This window comes from Numida meleagris, unplaced genomic scaffold, assembly GCF_002078875.1.
Source record: "Numida meleagris isolate 19003 breed g44 Domestic line unplaced genomic scaffold, NumMel1.0 unplaced_Scaffold316, whole genome shotgun sequence".
Classification (NCBI taxonomy): domain Eukaryota; kingdom Metazoa; phylum Chordata; class Aves; order Galliformes; family Numididae; genus Numida; species Numida meleagris.
Genome location: NW_018364550.1, coordinates 36,086 through 57,906, shown reverse-complemented (window position 1 = coordinate 57,906; position 21,821 = coordinate 36,086). Strand labels below are relative to the sequence as shown.

General features: G+C 38.8%; 1 protein-coding gene across 9 annotated transcripts in view; it reads left to right on the top strand.

The window, feature by feature from the left end:
* Nucleotides 1-21,821, top strand: part of LOC110391171 (low-density lipoprotein receptor-related protein 6) — a 92,900-nt gene that overhangs the window by 35,091 nt on the left and 35,988 nt on the right. For 8 of the 9 annotated variants that reach the window (XR_002434002.1, XR_002434000.1, XR_002434001.1 and 5 more), the window contains 5 exons: nt 11,523-11,739; nt 13,057-13,346; nt 16,715-16,941; nt 19,125-19,309; nt 20,788-21,114. Coding sequence is in view for 5 of the 9 variants with exons in the window: in XM_021382933.1 (XP_021238608.1) it covers nt 11,523-11,739; nt 13,057-13,346; nt 16,715-16,941; nt 19,125-19,309; nt 20,788-21,114 (1,246 nt within the window). In the remaining 4 variants the exon portion in view is untranslated. Of the gene's footprint in view, nt 1-6,606; nt 7,354-8,383; nt 8,527-11,522; nt 11,740-13,056; nt 13,347-16,714; nt 16,942-19,124; nt 19,310-20,787; nt 21,115-21,821 lie in introns of those variants that run through there. The other variant, XM_021382936.1, reaches the window with a different exon arrangement.

Below are 21,821 nucleotides of genomic sequence, written 5' to 3'. Positions count from 1 at the left end.
CAGGTTGGATTTTAAATGGTCAGCAAATCTTGTATTGATAAAGCAATTATGAATGGATGTATGTGTGGCTGTGTGCATTAAGAGGAAATAATAACGATATGGCTGATTTCTCACAATTTTTCAGTCTGTGCTTCATTTTTCTTTATTCATCGTTCTTTCCTATTCTTCATTCTCAGAACTAGAGATGACACCCACTTACACCTACTAGTGGTGAGTTTAAAGAAAGGACTGCCTCCTACACAATGCAACCATTCTTTAGTGATTTTTGAGTGCAGCTTTAACTTGGAGTGTTTCTGCATTCCCAAATTTATTAGCCGTGCCTAGCATTACTGTCTCTAATCCTCATCATTAGTATGGTAAATCTTACATCCTGCTGTTTTTCAGCATTAGTACACACAAGCTCTCAGAACTCCCCCTTGTCAGACAACAGAAAGCGGATGCCACTAAGACATTTTGAGTACAAAATTCTTGAACAGAGAAGACCTTTTTGTCTTCAACCCAGGAGCTAATAGCTTGGCATCTAGAGAATGCTCTAATTCACATTCTAATCCTGAAATTGCAGGGCTGCATTTTCCTCTGATGACAACTCCCTCAATTTTACTACCAGCCTAATAAGGAAATTTTGTTTTCTAAGCATTCACTATTTATTTTCTGACTGCAAAGCTGTCATGTAGCATATTGTTATATTGTAAAATGTTGATGTCTTGTAAGCCTGATTATTGATTCTGCCCCATCCACCACACGTTGAAACAGACATGGAAAAATGGCGAGGCAGAAACAAGTCTGTGTCTTAAAACATATGGTGAAAACATCTGTTTTTGTTAAATTGCATTAAGCTTCTCATAGGTATTAGAAGTAACATAGTTTAAATTGATTTTCTTCCTAATTTTGTTGGGAAAATTTCTGCCGCAGTAGGCTTGCTCAGTCATCTTTATCCCAAAAAGAGAGAGAGAAGTTTTTAGCTTTCTTTATTCAAATGAAGAGAGTCTACTGGGTGCATTTCTCGGAAGGATCTCTCAACCCATCAGAGGTCACAGCCTCTTTAATCCCTGTACCTCAATGCTATAGTGAGTGCTCCCCTTTTCCCCATTGGCTAAGGTCCTTGGTGTTCACATTGTTCTTCGTTTGCCTACCATGCACTCATCCCTCCCCAGCAGGTAACCTCACTTCATTTCCTTTGGTTATAATTATGTTGTAATCTGGATTCAGAGTTTGTTGTTTTGCCCAACTAGAACTATGTTTGTATTCTGTTTGACAAAGTCCATCCCTCTTTGTCCTGTCAAGCAAGCAACATCTCCAAACAGGTGCTAAGCTAGCATCTCCTGCTATATATCTGCAAAATAAGTTTGTTTAACCAGTTCTTTTTCTCAGCCTTCATTCATCAGCTTTATCTTGTTTTGCAGGGACACTCTATCCTCCCAATTTCAGCTTTTCTTATTTTGCAAGGATGCCTTATCTTTTCTTTGTTCATCTTAATTTTATCCATAATGCATTGTTCACCTGGTTGTGGCACGTAGGGCCTACATTCAGCAAAGAACACCACATATGTATTGCAGGGGTGGGGTAAAGACAGATCCCCCTTCTTCATCCAAGTTTCAGAATTTTAAAGCTTACTTTGTCAGGGAACTTCCGCTTATTTCTTAATGCCTGCTTGGCCTGCATCAAGAAAACTGTAGAATTTATAAAAATGAAATAGTTCATATTTTACATATTTTTCACTTGGTAATTTCTTTTGGACTTCCAAATTAAATTAAAGAACTAAATTTCATGATTAAGTCAAAGATAGGAAAACTATAATACACCGTGAAACTATAACACACTGTAAAAAAAATAGCAACCAGAAATTGCTTACTGGTAAGGTCTCCTGGCTCCATTCAAGAATTTGAGTAACCTTTTGGCCATGGACTGCAAATGTCGAGCTAAGACTTTGTGCTACTGCTCGCTTGTTATTAAAAAACAAACAACTTTTGAGCATGGTGTTATACAATTGCCACTTAAGTACTTTATGCAAGTGTTCAAAGTGTTTTAATATAAAAGTTAAAAAGGAAACAAAAATGTGTTTAAAACATCCATTCAGTTTAGATCCAGGAACATTAACATCTGTGCCCAGATGTGGAGTCCTTTGTACCTCAAAAGGTGAGACCTGTTGGAGCATATCCAGAAAAGGGCCACAGAAATGATCTAAGGGATGGTACACCTCCATATCAGGACAGACTGAGAGAGTTCAGACTGTTCAGCCAGGAAAAGAGAAGGCTCTGGGGAGATCTGATAGTGGCCTTTCAGTATCTAAAAGGGGGCATATAAGACAGAAGGGTACAAACTGTTTTGCAGGGTCTGTGATGATAGGACAAGGGAAATAGTTTCAAACTAAAACAGGATTTGTAGACTGGATATAACAAAATAGTTTTTTACATTAAGGATACTGAAGCACAGGAACAGGTTGCCCAGAGAGGTGGTGGATGCCTCGTGCCTGGAGATATGGAAGGTGAGGCCGGACGGGTCTCTGAGCAACCTGATCTAGCTGTGGGTGTCCCTGTTCATTGCAGGAGAGTTGGACTAGGTGACCTTTAAAGGTCCCTTTCAACTTAAGTTGTATGTTTCTATGTAAAAGCCTGATGTATTCAGAACAATCGTGATTGTTTTAAGTGGTGGAGGGTGATGTGAAGAGATATTGAGTTATCTTCTGTTTCTGATTCAGCTGTGTGTGGTTCTGTCAGTCTCACATTATGCCTTACCTTCCAGTATGCTGGTGTTTTTATTTCTCCCCAGTCTTAGATACAGTAGTGCACAAAAAAAGACTGAGATGGTCTTTGTGATCCTTCTTAATGATTATTCAGCTTTTTTCACACAGTGATTTGTTGTTGTTTGTTTGTTTTTTAATTTAGCACTGAGAACTTGTGGTTCTAATCTAAATTGTTTTCCCTGATACTGCCTATGATGTAACTTTGCAAAGGTCTAATGTCTGTGGAAAAAAAAAAAGTTTTATGGTAAAGTTAGTGCCTCCTATTAGACTGGTAAATACTTACAGTGAAAAACAGTATTTTGAGCATGCAGAGAGTCTCGGAATTTAAGTAATTCTGCTATAAGAACAGATGAATTGATGTAACAGCTTCCTGACACCAAAGGAGTGGAAAGGATCCCAAGGTCTGACCCCTGGCTTTGCACTGGCTTAGTCACTTACTGGACCATTCTGTGAACCAGCTGGACTAGCCAAAACAGCAGAAAACTTTTTTCTCTTTTTCTTCTACAAAAAAATCAATTTTAGTTAGTTTTGGAGGAGTCTGGAAAAAACAAAGTTTGGCAGAGAACAAGTTATAAATGATGATTTCCTTAGGGGAAGTTACTTTAAATAAGTCCCTTGGGAAGGTAAAGGAAAGAATGGAAGCTTTTGCCTATGTTCAATAGCATGTTGTTGCTGCCAAACTATCTTTTAAAATTGCCCCCCAAAACCATTGTAGGGGTTCATGTTGGTTTCGGCTACCCTTCTTTGCTTCCTGTGAATTATACATATAGTTGTTCATTAGACTTAGCTGATGAATATTAAGCTGCAAAATCTCAGTAACTAGCTTGCTTTTGATTCTCTGCACCCATATTCTCTTATTCCCATATAGTCTATGCCCACGTAAAAGAACACTCTCAGACTGTTGCTGCTCCACCTCATCTATTAATATGCCAAAATTAATTTCCATAGCCAAACATCTTCATTCACCTGTGAAAATCTCTTCTCAACCTGTTCATCACTTCAGCTCGATATTTTGTCTTAGATTGTTCTTTACAAATGTAGTATTCCTTTGTGTATGTGTTGTGTGAAATTTCTAAGATGTCAAAGCTGATTGTCACACTCGTAACAAATGTAAACTCTCTTCCCTATCTGCTTGTCATCTAACCTTTCTTGATCAGTTTCATTGAAAACTCAGCCAATTTTTTTCTAAAATTATATTCCATCATTGAGAAAACAATTCTGTTGTTGGCATCGGTTGATCAGTGAGCTAGGGCAGTTTTCCTTTTGTGAAAGTAATGAGCTTATACAGTGTGTGTAGTATGATTAAAAGGGCTATTTACAAAGATAATCTCTTCTGGTTTTACATATTTATTTTCACTGCATTCCTATTATGAATATCATCCATGCTCCTGAAAAATATTAATTTGAATTCTTTGGGAAAGTGATTAGAGCTCAAAAGGAAATGGGGTGCTAGGAACTGTTAAACTAGAAATTATAATAGCTATTATAAAACAATTAATAGTAAGAAATTGTAGAGTTAGCTGGAGACACTTGGTTTCTGAAGCAAATATAGAAGGTTCCAGGTATCTTCAGGTGACCTCTTTTCATGACAGTAAAATTCTGAGTTGTCTTCCCATTTCATATCTGAACCATTCCTTACCATTCTGGAATTGAGGGAGAATGTTGTTGCCAGTACATTAGTGACATTGACAGAAAAATTTCCTTAAGGCAATTTTGAAGTTTTGACTGCTCACTCAAAGACAGTTGATCAAGATATTTTTATTTTATTTTATTTAGATGGGAAGACTAATAAAACTGTATCCTCCCCCCTCCCCCTTTTTCCTCTTTTAGAGCTACTAGTTTCTAGTAGTAGACACATTTTAATTGTGTGATATTACTGCAGCCACAGCAGGGAAATCATTCTGTTCTGTACACGCTGCTTCAAGAAGCAAGCTGAAAATACATAGCTTACTAAACTAGTCTGAAAAAAATGTGAATGTAATGTTCAGAAGGCATTCTAGCTATCTTTCCAAGTTATTTTTAAGAAAGACGCTGTCCCAGTTTTCTTTTTTCATTAATCAAATAGGTTTAATGAGTTATTGTTTTTTAAGTCTTTGATCTACTAGGATTCATGTACCTTTAGGTCATGGGTGTCCAACCTTTTGGCTTGCCTGAGCTACATTTAGTGAATAGAAACTGTCTTTGGCTGCATATAATTAGGTCACTCCAAAAGTAACACCTCCTATTTGTTTCCATGGAAATGACAGTAGCTACAATGAGCACAATAATACTATTTAATAAAGCAAATTCTGAGCTACAAAACAGTATTTTTCAACATAGTCACCACCATTAGCTATGCATTTTCCCCAGTAATGAACAAGAGCCCATATGCTGCACTCTTAACAATCTGACCCACTATTTCTGTTGCTGAAACACACCACCCACCACCTCACTGTGCTCATATTCACTGTTTGGTCTCAGTAACAATTAAGAAAGCATTGGTGAATGTCAATGGATGCAGTTTTTTCCACGTGGAGGAATTCAGTGACACACCATTGCTTCATAGGCACTTCCATGTCAGACGCCATTTGTCAGACTGCTCCTTTGCTGCCATCCTTCACACAGCAACAAAACGTAACAGAATGTTGGTGGGAAGGTTCAACCTCTGCTGCCACGTCACCAATATCCACCTCTGATGTTATGGGCTAACATAATAAAACAGGAGACATTGCTTTCAGAGCAGCCCTCACAAAATACACAATATCATTCACATTGTAAGTAACAAAACATTTTAATTCTTAGTATCTTTCTTAAAACATTAAAAAAAAAGAGGAACAAAAATGTAAAACTTGTGGAATATTTGACCTTGTCATTGTGAAACTAACACACCAGTCTGGTTCGATGGCAGTGGTTGCAATTCTCAGTGAGGCCTCAAGGTGTTCATCAGAGATTTCTGATGAAATTTCACTCTTCCTGTACTTCATCCTTGACAATCATTGTTCAAAATGTGTGTACTGCCAAAAAGCAATTACATTAACAAGGTGTGATTGTGAAGTGAAGGATATTTTCTCTGCTAAGACAGGGATTATGAAAGTCTTGTAAGGAGACATGATCAGATTTTTGAGTTGAATACCTGATTGCTACTCTGTACATTCCATTTGAAAATTTGCAGGCCATGTATTTATATCAACTGAAAATGGTCTTGCAAATGTAAATTGATTATTTTTTTTGGCAGTCTTAAAACTCCGAGCTGTGGAACGCGGTCAACATGCCCAAGGGATGAGACGCCGTCCAGAGAGACCTAGACAGGCTGAGCAATGGGCCTAGGTGAATCTCAGGAGGTTCAACAAAGTGCAAGATCTTGCACCTGGGTCAAGGCAACCCCCACTAACAATACAGGCTGGGGGATGAAAGGTTTGATCACAGCCCTGCTGAAAAGGACTTGGAGATACTGGTGGATGGGAAGCTGGACATGATCCAGCAATGTACCCTCGCAGCCCAGAAAGCCAGATGTATCCTGGGCCCCATCGAAAAAGCATGGCTAACGGGGCAAGGGAGGTGATCCTGCTCACTCTGTGCTGGTGAGGCCTCACCTGGAGTACTAAGTCCAAATGTGGCATCCTCAGTACAGGAGAGACATGGACCTGCTGGAGCATGCCAAGAGGAGGGCCACAAAAATGATCCAAGAGATTGAACACCTTGCCAATGAGGACAGGCTGAGAGAGCTAGCGGTTTCCAGGCGGAACACCCATCCTTGGAGACTTTCAAGGCCAGACTGGACCAGGCTCTGAGCACCTGATCTGGCTGTGAATGCCCCTGTTCATTGCAGGAGAGTTGGACTAGATAACCTTTAAATGTCCCTTCCAACTCTAAGGATTCTATGCTTCTGTGAGGGTGTTTTCAAATTCTTTTACCAAAGCAAAAAGCATGGATGCATATTCTTTGCTGTTCAGAGCTCTGTGTTTAGCCAGTGTCTCAAAATACATACAGTTATGTGTCATCACTTGAATCAGTACTGCCCTCCCCCCGCCCTGCTTTTGGTCAGTGCAGCGTTAATCATGCACTGATGGTTTGGCTGTTGCTGAGCAGTGGGTGCGTGCCCATGGCCACTCCACAAGGAAGAGCTGCTGCCTTTAAATGGTGGGGTGGGGAACGGGCTGTGTTGTGAGACATGCTGGGCCACAGGTTGGACACGCCTGCATCAGGTGGAAAATGAACACATGACTAGTGGTGTCATGAACTGAGTCGATATGAGTTGCATCAAATAAACAGTGCATGTAAGTATTTATAATTGAATAATCAAGGCTGAAATAACTGAACTTAAATCTTGTATGTTTCTAAACTATTTCAGGTATAACTTGGGCCTCATTCAAGATCTTCTTCCATGTTATTTTGAAATATCTGGGATATGTGGATTGAATTCAGTATTTTGCAACTGTCTCAAATTAATATTTTATATGTTATTTTCGTAGATGGAGGTTTGTGTAATGACTATCTCTAGTCTTAGACAAATGAAATGACAAGCGTAAATTACTGAAAGTTCAAATCCCAGATTAGCAGAAAGGTGAATTCTCTGCATTAGCCTGTTTATCACAGTTACTACTGGTATTCAAAAGTGAACTGAATCCGAGGTAAGACCCTTAGAACATACCACTTTCCAATCTAGTCTGTAGTTTTAATATTGAAATAACCCTTTCGAAATACGTTTTTTTTAATTGTTCCTCTTGACCACTAAATACAGCATCTTAAAATATGCCCACATTTTCAGTGCTAATTTGTTTGTTTTGAATAAGCTGTGTGTTTGAGCCCATAGATTTGCATTCATTACTGTTTTATGATAAGCAAAACACTTATACTGCAGGCAGGACATCTGGCATTTTTGTGATGCGATTTAATTTTTGTACTTGGGTTTTATTTTTTTTGTGGAACTTCTCATTCTTTCAGTCAAGGTAGTTTTTGTAGTTACACTGCATCTATTTCCTGTTGTGTATATTCTTACTGCATTCAGAATAGCCTCAGAATGTGAAACCCACGCCACATTGTGGTTAAAGCAGCATAGACCACTGGAGACATTGCCTCATAGTAGAAGATGGGTTTCACATATGGGGGATTTAGTTTTGCTAGTATTCGCTGTGGTCAGCTGATCTGAGACTGGAGAAGGGTATGAATGCAGAAAGCAGTATCAGCTGGGACTCAGTTGTGCAAATTAATTTCAGTCTGTGCAAAGATTGTGCTGAAAGTTTTTGGAATTGATTGATTAGTAACTCTTTTTATTTGCATCATATATTTTATACGTGTTGTATCCCTAGCCACTTTCCTTACTCTAGACTGTTTGATACTTTAGCCTGATGAGATTCTATTCAAATCTCCTAAACTTTGGCCAAAGTGAGGACAGGACTTGTAGTGCCATGGAACAATTTTTGTGGTGGTACCCAGTTGGCAGATATTTACGTTAAGTAATATCACACAGACTTGTGACATCAGATAAGATTGCAGAGGAAGTAGAGCGGCAAGTGTGTGTAAGTACTTTAATAGGCATCTGTTTTGTCTAGATCGTGTAAAGCTGGCTGTCAAAATAACCTGTATGTGGCAAAACAAATTAATTAAAAGCAGATTTTAATATTTAAGTCTTTCTGTCACTTTTCCTGATTTTTCTTTCAGAATAAGAGAAAGCTTATTTGAACACCTCCCAGTTTTAAATTTGCTGAAGAAAGTCACATCACCATATATCTTCCAACTAATAATTTTTGCCAGTAGTTAAACATCCCCTAAATGCAACGGTTTCTTCTTTTTATAAGTACAAGGTAAAAACTGTAGTATCTAAAGATAGTGCTTTGTGATAGTTATTTTTCACTAGTTACTACTGTGTGTGTTGAGTCGATTAACTTCCCAGCATCTGCCTGTTCCATATATCTGTGTGGTTCACTTAGCAAGCACTAATTACCATATATTAATCCATTGCAAGGAAATGGCTTATCTCAGTAGTTTTAGGGGGAGGGGGAAAGTCATGCTGGAAGATGCATGTTACGGTTAGAAAGAGGTGGCTGGCAAAGGGATGAGCAGTTTTCCTTTGTGATAATGATGTTTTCTTGAAGAGATGGTGGCAGTAAGGACTGTAACTCATAGGTTATAGTTCTTATAGATGTTAAATCTGTGTCCCCAGTTCTAAAGGTAACTATTACTCATGTTTAGGAACCTCATCAAAACAGAACGTAGAAGGCATGCTGCTAGGAATTGAGAGTTAGCAGATGTTGGAAATTTTTGAAGCAGAATAAAAATGGAAGAGCAGAGTTTGTTTTCAAAAGGAAGTCTGGAAATCAGGCATTTATGCTGGGCTCTGAGCCTATCTAAATGATCTGTGATAGGAAAAGCTATGTTTGGAATTGTTATCAGTATAAAGGACATAAGTTACAGCTTTAGAATGGTAAATGCACCTTAGTGCAAAGTGTAGCTGCAAATGCCGTGCTTGACTCTCAGAAGAATCTTAGTGGGAACACAAGAAAAAGCATTCCACTAAGTGATTCCTCATCTCATTTTTGTGAAACCTATGTATTTATTGGTGCATGTATAGAAGTTTGCTGCATATGCTAGTAGACTGGAGATCTGTTTTTTCTGGCAAGCCAATTCCACAAAGTAGTTGGCTTAAGAAAAAAAAAAAAAAAGTAAATACAGCACTTATTCCTAGAAACCAGAGAGTATGCTGAGCCCCTTTCATATTAATATAGGAATTGTGCTTATACAGATTTGGTTTCTGTTCTTTCACACTGAGAGTAAATGTGACAGTGTCTAGAGGTTTATGACCAAGAACAGATGTAAGGTAGAATTTAATTATTCTGAAGATTATAGCATTTTCTTACATTTTTTCAATGAACTTAAAAATAGTTTATTTTACTAACTTGCACGTTATACCATATGCTGAGAAAGGTGTGGACTCCAGTTCTGTTTCTCTGTGCCTTTCCTCTCTGCCTCTCTGTTCTTTGGTAGGCAAAGGGTAGGGGTAGGAATTGCTCCAAACCAGCCTTCTCATTTCTCATGTGCTAGGACATTTTTCACACCACAATACATCACCCATCTAGCAGACTTATGGTTGTGACTACACAAGTCTTTGAGTTTGAGCCATGGGAAGAATGGGAAATCATACAAGACTTGTCTGTGGCTAGCTCATTCCACCAAGGCAAGACCAAGAGAGAGATCTGAAACTAGTAGTTTATTAAGTCACCCTTTTTACAATCTTGGAATATCCTTGGGTAATGGGAAGGATGTTTTCATGTTTCAGGAATTAGTATGCTACTTGGATTTTTTTGTTTGAATTTTCTGAGAGCTTTAGGAAGTTTTTACATGAAATAGCATACACACATGCATGTTAAAATGATTCCTGTAAAATTAAGCAGAAAAGCAGAAATATTTCATAAGGAATTTTTCTATATATCCTGGTCAGTAATCTTAGAAAATCACAGTGCTGAAACAATTTTAAGGTACTCTTAAAACAAAACACTTATTCAGTATGGTGCTTATTATAATAAAACTTGGTATTCATCAGGTATTTGATCACTTGAACATGCATACATATGTTTAATTAATCCTTTCAGTGCCTCTTTAAGGAATTCAGGTATTACTTCTTTCTAGCAGTAGTGGAAAATGACAGTGAATTTAAGTATCTTGATTAGAGACATGCAATTATTTGCAGACTACTTCTAGTATGAAAAATACTGAACTTGTGAAGGATGTTAAACTGGTTCTTTGCTCAAATTTGGGAATATGAACATATTCTATAGATCATCTTGAATATTTGCCTCTCAGAATATTTGAGGCCTCCTCTTATTGCTGTCTGTAACCTGGAAAAAGCTAACTTGGGATGGACTGTGAGCTACAAGATGACAAGATTAGGATTCCCTGACATTGTAAGCTTGTCTTCATTCATGTAAAATTCAGCAGCTCCCATTTAAAATTGAACCAAGAGAGGTAAGTCAGAAACAAAAGAGAGAAGCTGTGTATAACAAGCACATGTACTATATTTCATACAGCAAATACTTAGATTGATCTAAGATAGATACAAATACATTAGATACAATAACACTAATGGATAGAGCAAATTCTCAGCTATAAAGCTCTATCTTTGAACATAGGCACCACCATTAACTATACGTTTTTGCTAGTGATGAACAAGAGACGTGCTTGTAAAAATCTGCACCAGCTGAGGTGACCCACTATTTCCGCTGCTGAAATGCAGTGCCCACTACCTCACTGTGCCGACATCCACTGTTTGGTCTCCATAAACATTCAGCAAGCATCAATGAACGTCAGTGGGTGCCATTTTTCTGCGTGGAGGAATTCAATGACACACCTTTGCTTCATATGCACTCACATGTCAGACACCACTTTGTCAGACTGCCCCTCCACTGCCATCTGTTGCATGGCAACAAAACATAAGGGAATATTGAGATAACCTCTACTGCTATACCACCAACATCCACCTCTGACGTTGTGGGACAGCATAATAAAACAGGGGGCATTACTTTCATGGCAGCCCTTGTATAAGGAGGGTTGTGTTATAATTTTACATTATGGTCCACTTATGAGAATAATCATGTATATAAGGGATCCTCCGTGGCTTTTAGAACAATAAGTACATGTTGAAATAGTTTTGTTTAATTAGACTTTTGTGTAACACTGATAGTACTTCTGTGGGTAGGAGATTATTTCTTAAAGTCTAAATGTGGAGCACGTAATTATTAATCTCTGATAAATATTGACAATTATTCTGTATACATGATTTTTTTTTGTTCATGTGTATTCATAGGTCATGAATGCTGATGGAACTGGGAGAAGAGTTCTTGTAGAGGACAAACTTCCTCATATCTTTGGATTCACATTATTGGGAAACTATGTTTATTGGACAGATTGGCAAAGACGCAGTATTGAACGTGTGCATAAGCGGACAGCAGAAAGAGAGATCATCATAGATCAACTGCCTGATCTAATGGGCCTCAAAGCTACAAATGTACGCCAGATAATTGGTGAGTGACACTACAGATCATGCTAGTAAAATAAAATTGAAAATTTCACCAGTGTTCTTTTGAAGGGATTGCTTTATACTAGGTCAGATTTTTAGAATAGAGCAGAATCCAGTTTCTTGCCTGACAATTGCAGTCTGCAGAGTGAGGTAGGTCTTTTGTGTGGTGCTTCAATTCTCTGACCTGGCAGGATAGTAAGACAAACAAATAGACACTCCCAATGTCCGTGACACTCCCATCCATTCCCCTGCTTAGGTAATTGGAGCACCTCATTGGTCTGAAAAACCCTGGATCCAGTAAGGAGTCAAGAAGGATCAGGGAAAATGAGAACTTCTCTTTTTAACAGCCGGCTGTTGGATTAGCCCAGCTGTTTTTGGAGCTGCAGCTGTAGCAGGTATTCATCCTGCAATCTGAACATGTGCTCTTGGTGGGCAGGAGCTAAGAACAAGCCAGTTTTAGTCTTTTCAGTGTTTTTTAAACGAATACTGCAAAATCATCTTTAAAAACAACCAAAAGTATGGTATGCTCTGTGGTATTTATGGAATGAAAACACAGGATCTAGTTTCAAATAGGTTTTCAAAACAATGGTAGCAGTTGAGTTGTGGCATCACAGAACCTGTCATGTTCCTTGAATATCCTGCCCTGTGGACCAGGCTTTCAGTTTCTTGGTGCCATGTCTGGATTGTACCCCAGGGAATTAGTTAAATGTAGTTGAGGTATATCTTTGCATTGCTCCTATATGAAGATGCTTGACGGTACATGTGTTTGCAATACAACCCTCTTTCCAGCTGCTTGGCTAATTGAGCTTGGTAATGGTGGGTGGATTTCTAGCACATTGCAGGTACACGTGCTAATATTGCAAAGAGCTGCTTTACTAGCATCCTGGAGAGAAAAGGCCATTAAGTAGTTGTGAAAATAATCTCAAAATTTTCCATCCCTAGGAATGCAAATGGGGTACATAACTGGTCCAGCGTACTATGAAAAGTGACAGAGCTTGCACTTGCTTTCTTATGTGTTTGCCTTCCCTTCTGTGCTTATGCTGTGAATCAGTATTACCAGTGCTTGAGTCCTGATCTCATCCCCTATTTCTAGGTTTGTTTCACAATGTCAGGAAAAGAAGTCCTGGCTTTACAGCCATGTAGATTAGCATCCCTCTAAAATACTAGAAGAAACAAAAATAAATTCACTCAGGACAAAAGATTGAAAACTACTTATATTTCTTAAAGTGCTCATACAGTTGTTGATACTCGTGAGAACTGGCTTTGTCTTCCAAATGAAGACAATTTGTAATGATTGCTTTTCCTTGTGTTGCATGCTTAGGTACAAACCCTTGTGCAGAGGATAATGGCGGTTGCAGCCATCTTTGTTTGTACAGACCACAAGGCCTTCGCTGCGCTTGTCCCATAGGCTTGGAGCTCATCAATGATATGAAGACCTGCATTGTCCCAGAAGCTTTCCTGCTGTTTTCTCGGAGAGCAGATATTAGACGCATCTCTTTAGAAACAAACAACAACAATGTTGCTATTCCACTTACTGGAGTTAAGGAAGCTTCGGCTCTGGATTTTGATGTGACAGACAATCGAATTTACTGGACTGACATTTCATTGAAGGTAGAGATGGAAGATATTCTGAATTGCCTACTAATTCGCTACAAGATTTTTGAAATAGATAAGAATGGATTGACAAATATGTTTTATAATATTCAAGGGATAGGTAGGAGAGCTGATTCTGACTAGGAAAGCATTCCCTCATATAAATCATTTAAATCTAATGTGGACATTTCACGTAAAGGATAAGTTTGCAAAAATCAAGTTTTATAGCAGAAAGCTGAGAAGAGTACCAAACATCAGGAGGTCTTGGAGATTAAAGATTTTTTGTTAAATACATAGGTCGCTCTGAAAGTAATGCCTCCTATTTATTTCCATAGTAACTACAGTAGATACAAAGACCACACTATTTGATAGAGGAAATTTTCAGCTACAAAACACTATCTTGCTATGTAGTCACCACCATTAGCTACTTGTTTTCACTGGTGATGAATAAGAGCCTGCTCCTGGGCGCATGCAAATCTGCACCAGTGGAAGTAACTCGCTATCACCACAGCTGAAACGCAACACTCAGCCCCGCACTGTGCTAGCATTCACTATTAGGTCTCCAGAAACATTCAGGAAGCATTGATGAATGTCAGTGGGTGCCATTTTTCTGCAAAGAGAAATTCAGTGACACACCTTTGCTTCAAAGCCTTTGACATGGTCCCTCACCACATCCTTCTCTCCAAATTGGAGAGGTACAGATTTGAAGGATGGACTGTTCGGTGGATTAAGAACTGGTTGGCTGGTCACAGCCAAAGGGTCATGATCAATGATTCTATGTCAGGGTTGAGGCTGGTCACAAGTGGTGTCCCCCAAGGGTCAGTCTTGGAAGTGGTGCTCTCCAACATTTTTATCAATGACATAGATGATGGAATCGAGTGCACCCTCAGCAAGTTTGCACATGACGCGATGCTAAGCGGTGCAGTCGATACATTGGAGGGAAGGGAAGCCATCCAGAGGGACCTGGACAGGCTGGAGAAGTGGGCCAATGTGAACCTAACGAGGTTCAGCAAGGCCAAATGCAAGGTGCTGCCCTTGGGCTGGGGCAATCCCAGGTATTTATACAGACTGGGGGAAGATCTCCTCAAAAGCAGCCCTGCGGAGAAGTACTTTGGGGTTCTGGTGGACGAGAAGCTGGACGTGAGCCAGCAGTGTGTGCTTGCAGCCCAGAAGGCCAGCTATGTTCTGGGCTGCATTAAAAGAGGAGTGGCCAGCAGGGAGAGGGAGGTGATTGTCCCCCTCTCCTTGACTCTTGTGAGGCCCCATCTGGAGTACTGTGTCCAGGCCTGGGGCCCCCAGTACAAGAAAGACACAGAGCTCTTGGAATGAGTTCAGAGGAGGGCCACCAAGATGATCAGAGGGCTGGAGCACCTCTCCTATGAAGAAATGTTGAGGGAGCCAGGCTTGTTTAGCTTGGAGAAGAGAAAGCTCCGGGGAGACCTCATTGTTGGCCTTCCAGTACTTGAAGGGAGCATATAAACAGGAGGGGGAATGATTGTTCATGAGGGTGGATAGTGATAGGACAAGGGGGAATGGTTTTAAACTGAGACAGGGGAGATTTAGGATAGATATTATGAGGAAGTTTTTCACTCAGGGTCGTGATGCACTGGAACGGGTTGCCCAAGGAGTTTTTGGATGCCCCGCCGCTGGAGGTATTCAAGGCCACGCTGTTTGTGGCTCTGGGCAGCCTGGTCTAGTGGTTGGCAACCCTGCACTCAGCAGGGAGGTTGAAACTAGATGATCATTATGGTCCTTTTCAACTCAGGCCATTCTATGATTCTGTGACTCATATGCACTTCCATGTCAGATGCCATTTTGTCAGACTGTCCCTCTGCTGCCACCTGCCACACAACAACAAAATGTAATGGAATATTAGTGGGAAGGTTCAACCTCTTCTGCCATGCTAACAACATCTGCCTCTGGTATCAGGGGGCAACATAATAAAATAGGAAGCATTACTTTTGGAGCAGCCTTCATATATTTAATGGGAGGAAGTCCTGTTTTGGGTCGGAAAGTGAAAATAGGTCTTACTTGCTCGTTAACTCACATACCTACTGCACATGAGACATGTTACAAGTTTAATAAATCAAGGCTAGGTTCTAGACTAACAAATCAAAAAAAGGTTGAGGGTAGTTGTTTAAATGTGGTGGCTAATGGAGTGACAGTAGTCAGTGTATTGTCTGTCTGCTATCTCTGTTTTTAGTGAGTCTAGTTTTTCATGGGCTGTAGAGGTAGTCAGAATTGTGAGCACCAAAAATTAGTTTTTAATGAAAGTAATTTTTTCGCACTTGGATTGAGTCCCATGCAAATAATAACTTGCGGATCTGTACAACAGAAGGATCAAAAAAGTTAAAAACCACAGAGTTCAAATTAGTTTGAGAGAGAGAACTTGGCTGAACTATTTGGGTATGGTATTCATTTGGAGCGTGTTTGAAATGAAAATAAAACCAAGATCCCACAATCAGTTTTTATGGGTGATAAAAGTGAAAATGAGAAACATTTCCCCACTGTGTGCAGTCATAAACTGCATAATTTGCAGATAGCACCTGAACTTAGAAGTAAACCAAATATCAAACTTCTTGTTAACTTCTGATGTGTTAGAAGTATAAGAAATGTGTGTGGAGAGGAGTACGAAGGACAAAAAAGTGGGAGTCTCTTTTTGCAAAGTAGAATTCTATACTTTACTGACATTATTCCTTTACTTTCAGGCTTATATTTGGTCATAGTAAATTACAGAATGCCTAAACTCCTAAGCATAATTCTGGCTTTATTTGTTGTCTATTTTGTTTTTTTTGTTTTGTTTTGTTTTTGTTTGTTGTTTATTTTGTTGACTGATTGATTATGGTGAAAATCATAAGAAGTCTTTTGAGTAAAAGACCCAGAAGAAATCATGCTCAGTGAAATTAAATTAAACCATCAGTACTAAAGCACTTACACTGCTGAACTAGTCAGCAGTTTTGTTTTCTTCTATTTGCTATTCTGTCCTGAACTTTCTCATTAGGCTGCTTTAAATACTGTTCTATGCTGTAACATCAATGTTTTTGTATTGTCCTGGGAACGCCAAAATATTTCCCTATCAAAGCTGGCACCAAGTTAAGGTCACTTTGGCATGTAGACTGCTTAACTGAACCATATTAGTTATCCCATTTATTTCCCTAGTGGACCACTATTATAACTGACGCAGGATACTTTCATAGAGTATAGTAAATCATTACTTTTCAATAGCAGCATTGTTTGCCTTGCAAATAAGTAGCATATTGTATGATCTTCTTTCCTATGAAGTGCCTAAAATCTGAAAACGCTTAAAATGCAACAAAGAGAACAACTCGCCCAATGACAGACTGGTAAAATTTCTAATTTGCCTGTGTATGTTTACATCCCCAAAGACCATCAGCAGAGCATTTATGAATGGCAGCGCACTGGAACACGTTGTAGAGTTTGGCTTGGATTACCCTGAAGGCATGGCTGTAGATTGGCTGGGGAAGAACTTGTATTGGGCTGATACTGGAACAAATCGCATCGAAGTGTCAAAGCTGGATGGCCAGCATCGCCAAGTGTTGGTGTGGAAAGATCTTGACAGTCCCCGGGCACTGGCATTGGATCCTGCAGAGGGGTAACTAGCTAATTTAATTTTATGTTTATGAACGTTGAAAAACAATGTCCTAATGCTTCCTCTATGGCATGTTATTTAGGCATTGCGTATAAATCCTGAGAGAATTGAGCTGGGGAATATAACCTGGTAATTTAAAATCCAAGAGGGCTGAAGGAGTATATTCTTAATGCCTTGAATAATCATTAAGAATATTACACAAAAATCAGGGAAGCTCATTAAAATGAGATTTATATTTAGTTTTTCAATTAACCACAGAATCAAAGTAGACTTAGGTTTGTGGAACTCATTAACTAGAAAAGGGCCATAGTGTTGAAAGGAAAGTATTTGTCCTTCTTAAAAATGAGGATCCTTTTAAAATTTATTTATTTATTTACAAGTTAGAGTCCAAAAAAGGTTTTAAAGGGTTTAACTTGACAGTGAGTAAGTGAAACTTAAAATCTGATAATAAGGAAAGAGTTTGCTTCTTCAGATAAGGGAGCCTTTTTGTTGATATGGCCAAGAGAAGCAAAGGTAGAGAAAAAGTATAAATAATTATATACCTACCTTTCATCAAAGAGAAGATTTCCTGTGAAGAAATTTCTCAGTTGGATTCAAGTATAACAGCAAAAGTGAGGCAATAAAGCAGGGGAGGAGGAGAAAGAGGGGAACAAGGCAAGGCAAAATTATTTAGCTTCTGAAATAGCTCTTCTACCATTAAATGCTCATTTGGCATTAACTAATTACTACAAATCCTGTTTGAGCTGATATCAGCACTGTATTATTCCTATTTCACAAATGAGGGAACTTGAGGCATTATTTTACGAATGAGGGAATTCCATTTTCAGGTCTCATGAATTTGTCAGTTTCTAGTGACATTGTCAGAATTACAGTAATACAGAAAACTCAGCACCCTGTGAACATACCTCTCCTGCTTAGTTTCAACAAGGTAATAGCAACTGTCTCCATGCTTAGTTGAACCAGGTTCTGCAGTTATCTCAGTGGGACACAGAGATGAGATTCAGCACTGATATGCCAGAGACTGCTTGACTGGTACGTCAAAGATCATCCAAAGCCAGATTGCTAGATCTGGTTACTTGGTACAAGGGATTGCTACAGTTGATTCAAGTTCTATGCTGAGAGCAGTTTTATCCAAGGATTAGTATAATTCAGTGATTTGTCTCTTCACCACGGTCAGTACAATTTAGCTTAGTTTTAGACCAGTGTCTTCTCTTGTTCTAGAGCCCAGCTATGTCATTGTAGTTTATATGGAAGTTTTCATGGCATTGCTGCAGTGGAGGTAATTCTAACACAAGAGTTCATGCTGTCCACAACTTGGGAAATTTTTAAATATTAGAAAGGAAAATGTGTAAGTATTCCTGGTGTCTAAAGAGAACATACTTGACAGTCAATGTCAAAGCAACTTTTCCCACTGTTTATTTATTGGTTTAAATTAAAAAACTTTCACAGATGGTTATTACTAAAGGCATTAAAGGTGTTAAGACTGACTAGTTATGTCTCATTTTAAATGTGATATTGGCTTTACATTTTGGAAGAAGTGACTAACTACTTGACACCAACTGTCAAGTATACAGCCCTTTCTACTGTTCAGTGCCTAAAGAAAATGTAAACACCCGTAAGTCTGTGCTTCTGCCAAATGGCATGTGAATACATAGCTATACAGTGTTGTTTTACTCTGCCTTCAGCAAAAATGCACCATGCTGTTAAATAGCCAGTTGACTTAGTTGTGAGCAGATGAGCTTATTAACAGAAGTACCATGCATTTCTTCCTTTTTATAATTCCTGTGTTTGATGGATAAGGGAATAAATACAGAAGCTGAGTGCTATGGAAAGCATCTTGTTAAATAAGCAGGTATGATGAACACGCCCAACTGCCAGCCTTTTGCCTCCTAACTGATGCGCATGGATTAGTTAAAACTGAAGTGCTTTCATGCAAAACTTGCTGGTGAAAATTCATCTCCTAGTGGAAAAAATAATATTGGAAGCATTTAGAGAAAACCTGACTAATTTCCTTTTTTGTATTTTGAAAAAAAAAAACATTTAGTGTAATGGGGCTTATTAAATACTCAGATTTACAAGACTTGTTTTCTTTTATTGTTTCTAAGGATTTTTGCTTAGTTCGGTTTCTTCCCTTGAGTTTTTTTTTTTGTTAAACATTATTTTTTTTTTCTTGGCATTTCAATCAGATTTATGTACTGGACTGAATGGGGTGGTAAACCGAAGATTGATAGAGCTTCTATGGATGGCAGTGAGCGGACTACTCTGGTACCAAATGTGGGACGTGCCAACGGCCTAACTATTGATTATGCTAAAAGACGACTGTACTGGACCGACCTCGATACCAACCTGATAGAATCCTCCAACATGCTAGGTGAGCTCCAGAGTCCTTGACAGCCTCACAGGGAAACTGCTGCTCTTTTACAGTTTATGTAATAAATAACCATAACAATTTATTGCTTGATAAATGTCTTAAGGCAAAAATAGATATTCCCAAACCCACAGACCTTCAATATTTGCTTCTAAAATTAATGCATACCCAACAAAATATTTAGTGGTGCTTTAATTTTCTTGTAAGTAATATAGTTGCTCACAAAGTTTAAATTATACAAACGATATGTGTTTTCAGTTAGGACAAAGCTGTCAACTTTGTGTTTTGGAGTCTTGTTTTTCTGCTCTGAAGAATGTTGTCAAATAGATACTAAACACATAATCATTTGTAGAAAGTCAGAGAAAAGGTTAAGATAGCAACAGCTTAGTGGTTAGTTTTGACAATGTAGTTTAATACAATTAGTTTTATAATCTTTGTTGGTATCCTCAGGGTTTAGTACTTTTTTCCTAATATCCTGCATTCTGAGGAGTGTTCCTGGCTAGTACAGGGGTGTTCTTTCTCATACAATGGTCTGTGTAATTGTTTTATAAACTGTTTCTTGCAACTAAAAGGAGATGGAGTATTTTATTCTTTCATCATCCCAGGGTAGTCTACTGTGGACCCACATCCTATCAACTTTGCCCATATTGTTTTTTTAACACCTCTGCACCCATGGGAGCAGACTGCTTTGTGTATCAGATTATTCAGATTATCTTTATCACTAGCCATTACTTACGGTTAAACAAGTTTGTCTACTTCAAATAGTATGTTAGCAATAGTGGAACAAAGCTAGAAAAAAAATCAAAACAGGGGAATACATTACTAGGAATTATATGTAATATAAATGCTTTCCTTAAGCCTTTCATGAATTTTGGTGTGCTGCTGAGGCCGGCTTAGTACTCCCCAGTGTACAGTGAAGCTGGACATAGAATTACACCTTTCATGTGGCTAATGACAGCAAAGTGCAGGACTGTACATCCTTCTCTGCGCAAAGAGGGAATGACTTCCTGTTTAATAATCTCCCATCCATTTTTTGTGACCAGACAACAGGAGACTGTAAAATGGTTGAAATGTGGTAGAAATGTTCCCACCCAATACCCCACTTCTTAAGGTCTCAATTTTGAACCAGGAATACAGTGTTGCCTTCAGTGGGATGCTGTTCCTTTCGGGAAGGAGGGAAAGGACAGAATCTTTCTGTGAACCCTGATAATTTTTAAGACTGAAACTTTTTTCTTTAGTAGATTGTGTTCTGTTCTGTGAATTATAAGCAGGATTAGCACATTTCTATGATAGGATCTGAGACTTCAGAATGGTCTTTTGAATATTGTATATTGCTTTATAATTTACTTTTATAACAATGAAGTAGTAACTTTAACTATGTTTTAACCTTTCTGTGCATATTACATGTCTAAAGCATTAACCAGCATCCGTTTTGTTTCAAAATAATTCTGCTTTTTTTCTCCCTTCATTTTTGGAAACAGGCCTTGACCGTGAGATTATAGCTGACGATTTGCCTCACCCATTCGGCTTGACTCAGTATCAGGATTACATTTACTGGACAGACTGGAGCCGGCGTAGCATTGAACGAGCCAACAAAACAAGTGGCCAGAACAGAACTATCATCCAAGGGCATTTGGATTATGTTATGGACATCCTGGTCTTCCATTCCTCCAGGCAGGCAGGCTGGAATGAGTGTGCCTCTAGCAATGGCCATTGCTCTCATCTCTGCTTGGCAGTCCCTGTTGGTGGTTTTGTCTGTGGGTGTCCAGCTCACTACTCCCTGAACTCTGACAACAGGACTTGCAGTGGTAAGCCATGATGAAGGAAAGTGAAATACAGTAGCAGATGTGTTTACTAATGGATACAAGCATGGTACTTGCAGGAAAGAAGAGTTTTACTTTTAGGTGAGATGGTCAAGCTTGCCTTGCTGATAGACCAAGTTAAGTTTAGTTTCTAACACTGATTGTGTATTTGAAAAAATTTTGGTTCCCTCTCTACCTTCATATAGGGTATATGTCTGGACAGAGATTGCAATAAAAGTATGCATTTTAAGTATAATTTTTTAGTACTGAAATCCTTCTAACTTGATAGGATAGGGAAAAAACTTAAAAGGAAAAAGAAAATCTAGCAACAGTGTCTCAGTGAAAAAGAAAAAAATAGCTCAAGTGAAACTTTTCAGTGACTCAATGAGCTAAATTTGTGTAAGTGGGAAAGCCAGACATGCTTTTGTTTTCATATCTGTCTGTCAACCCTTATCAAGTGCTTACTTGCTTTTTTGTTGTTCTTTTATTCTTTCTAATCTTGCCTGTTATTAAAAATGTGTGGTAGTTCGGTGTGTGTACTCTGGACTTTGCATAGCCTTCAGGTGGGTTAAGATTTAATTCTGTAGCACTTCTGTTTGCTGGTTGATGAGATGCTGTGGTGGGTCACTCCTCATACCCCCAGAGGTGAGTTCCTTCCACAGTCCGGAGAGGCTTAGCCCTGCTGCCTCTGCAGCACTTCACATTTCTCATCT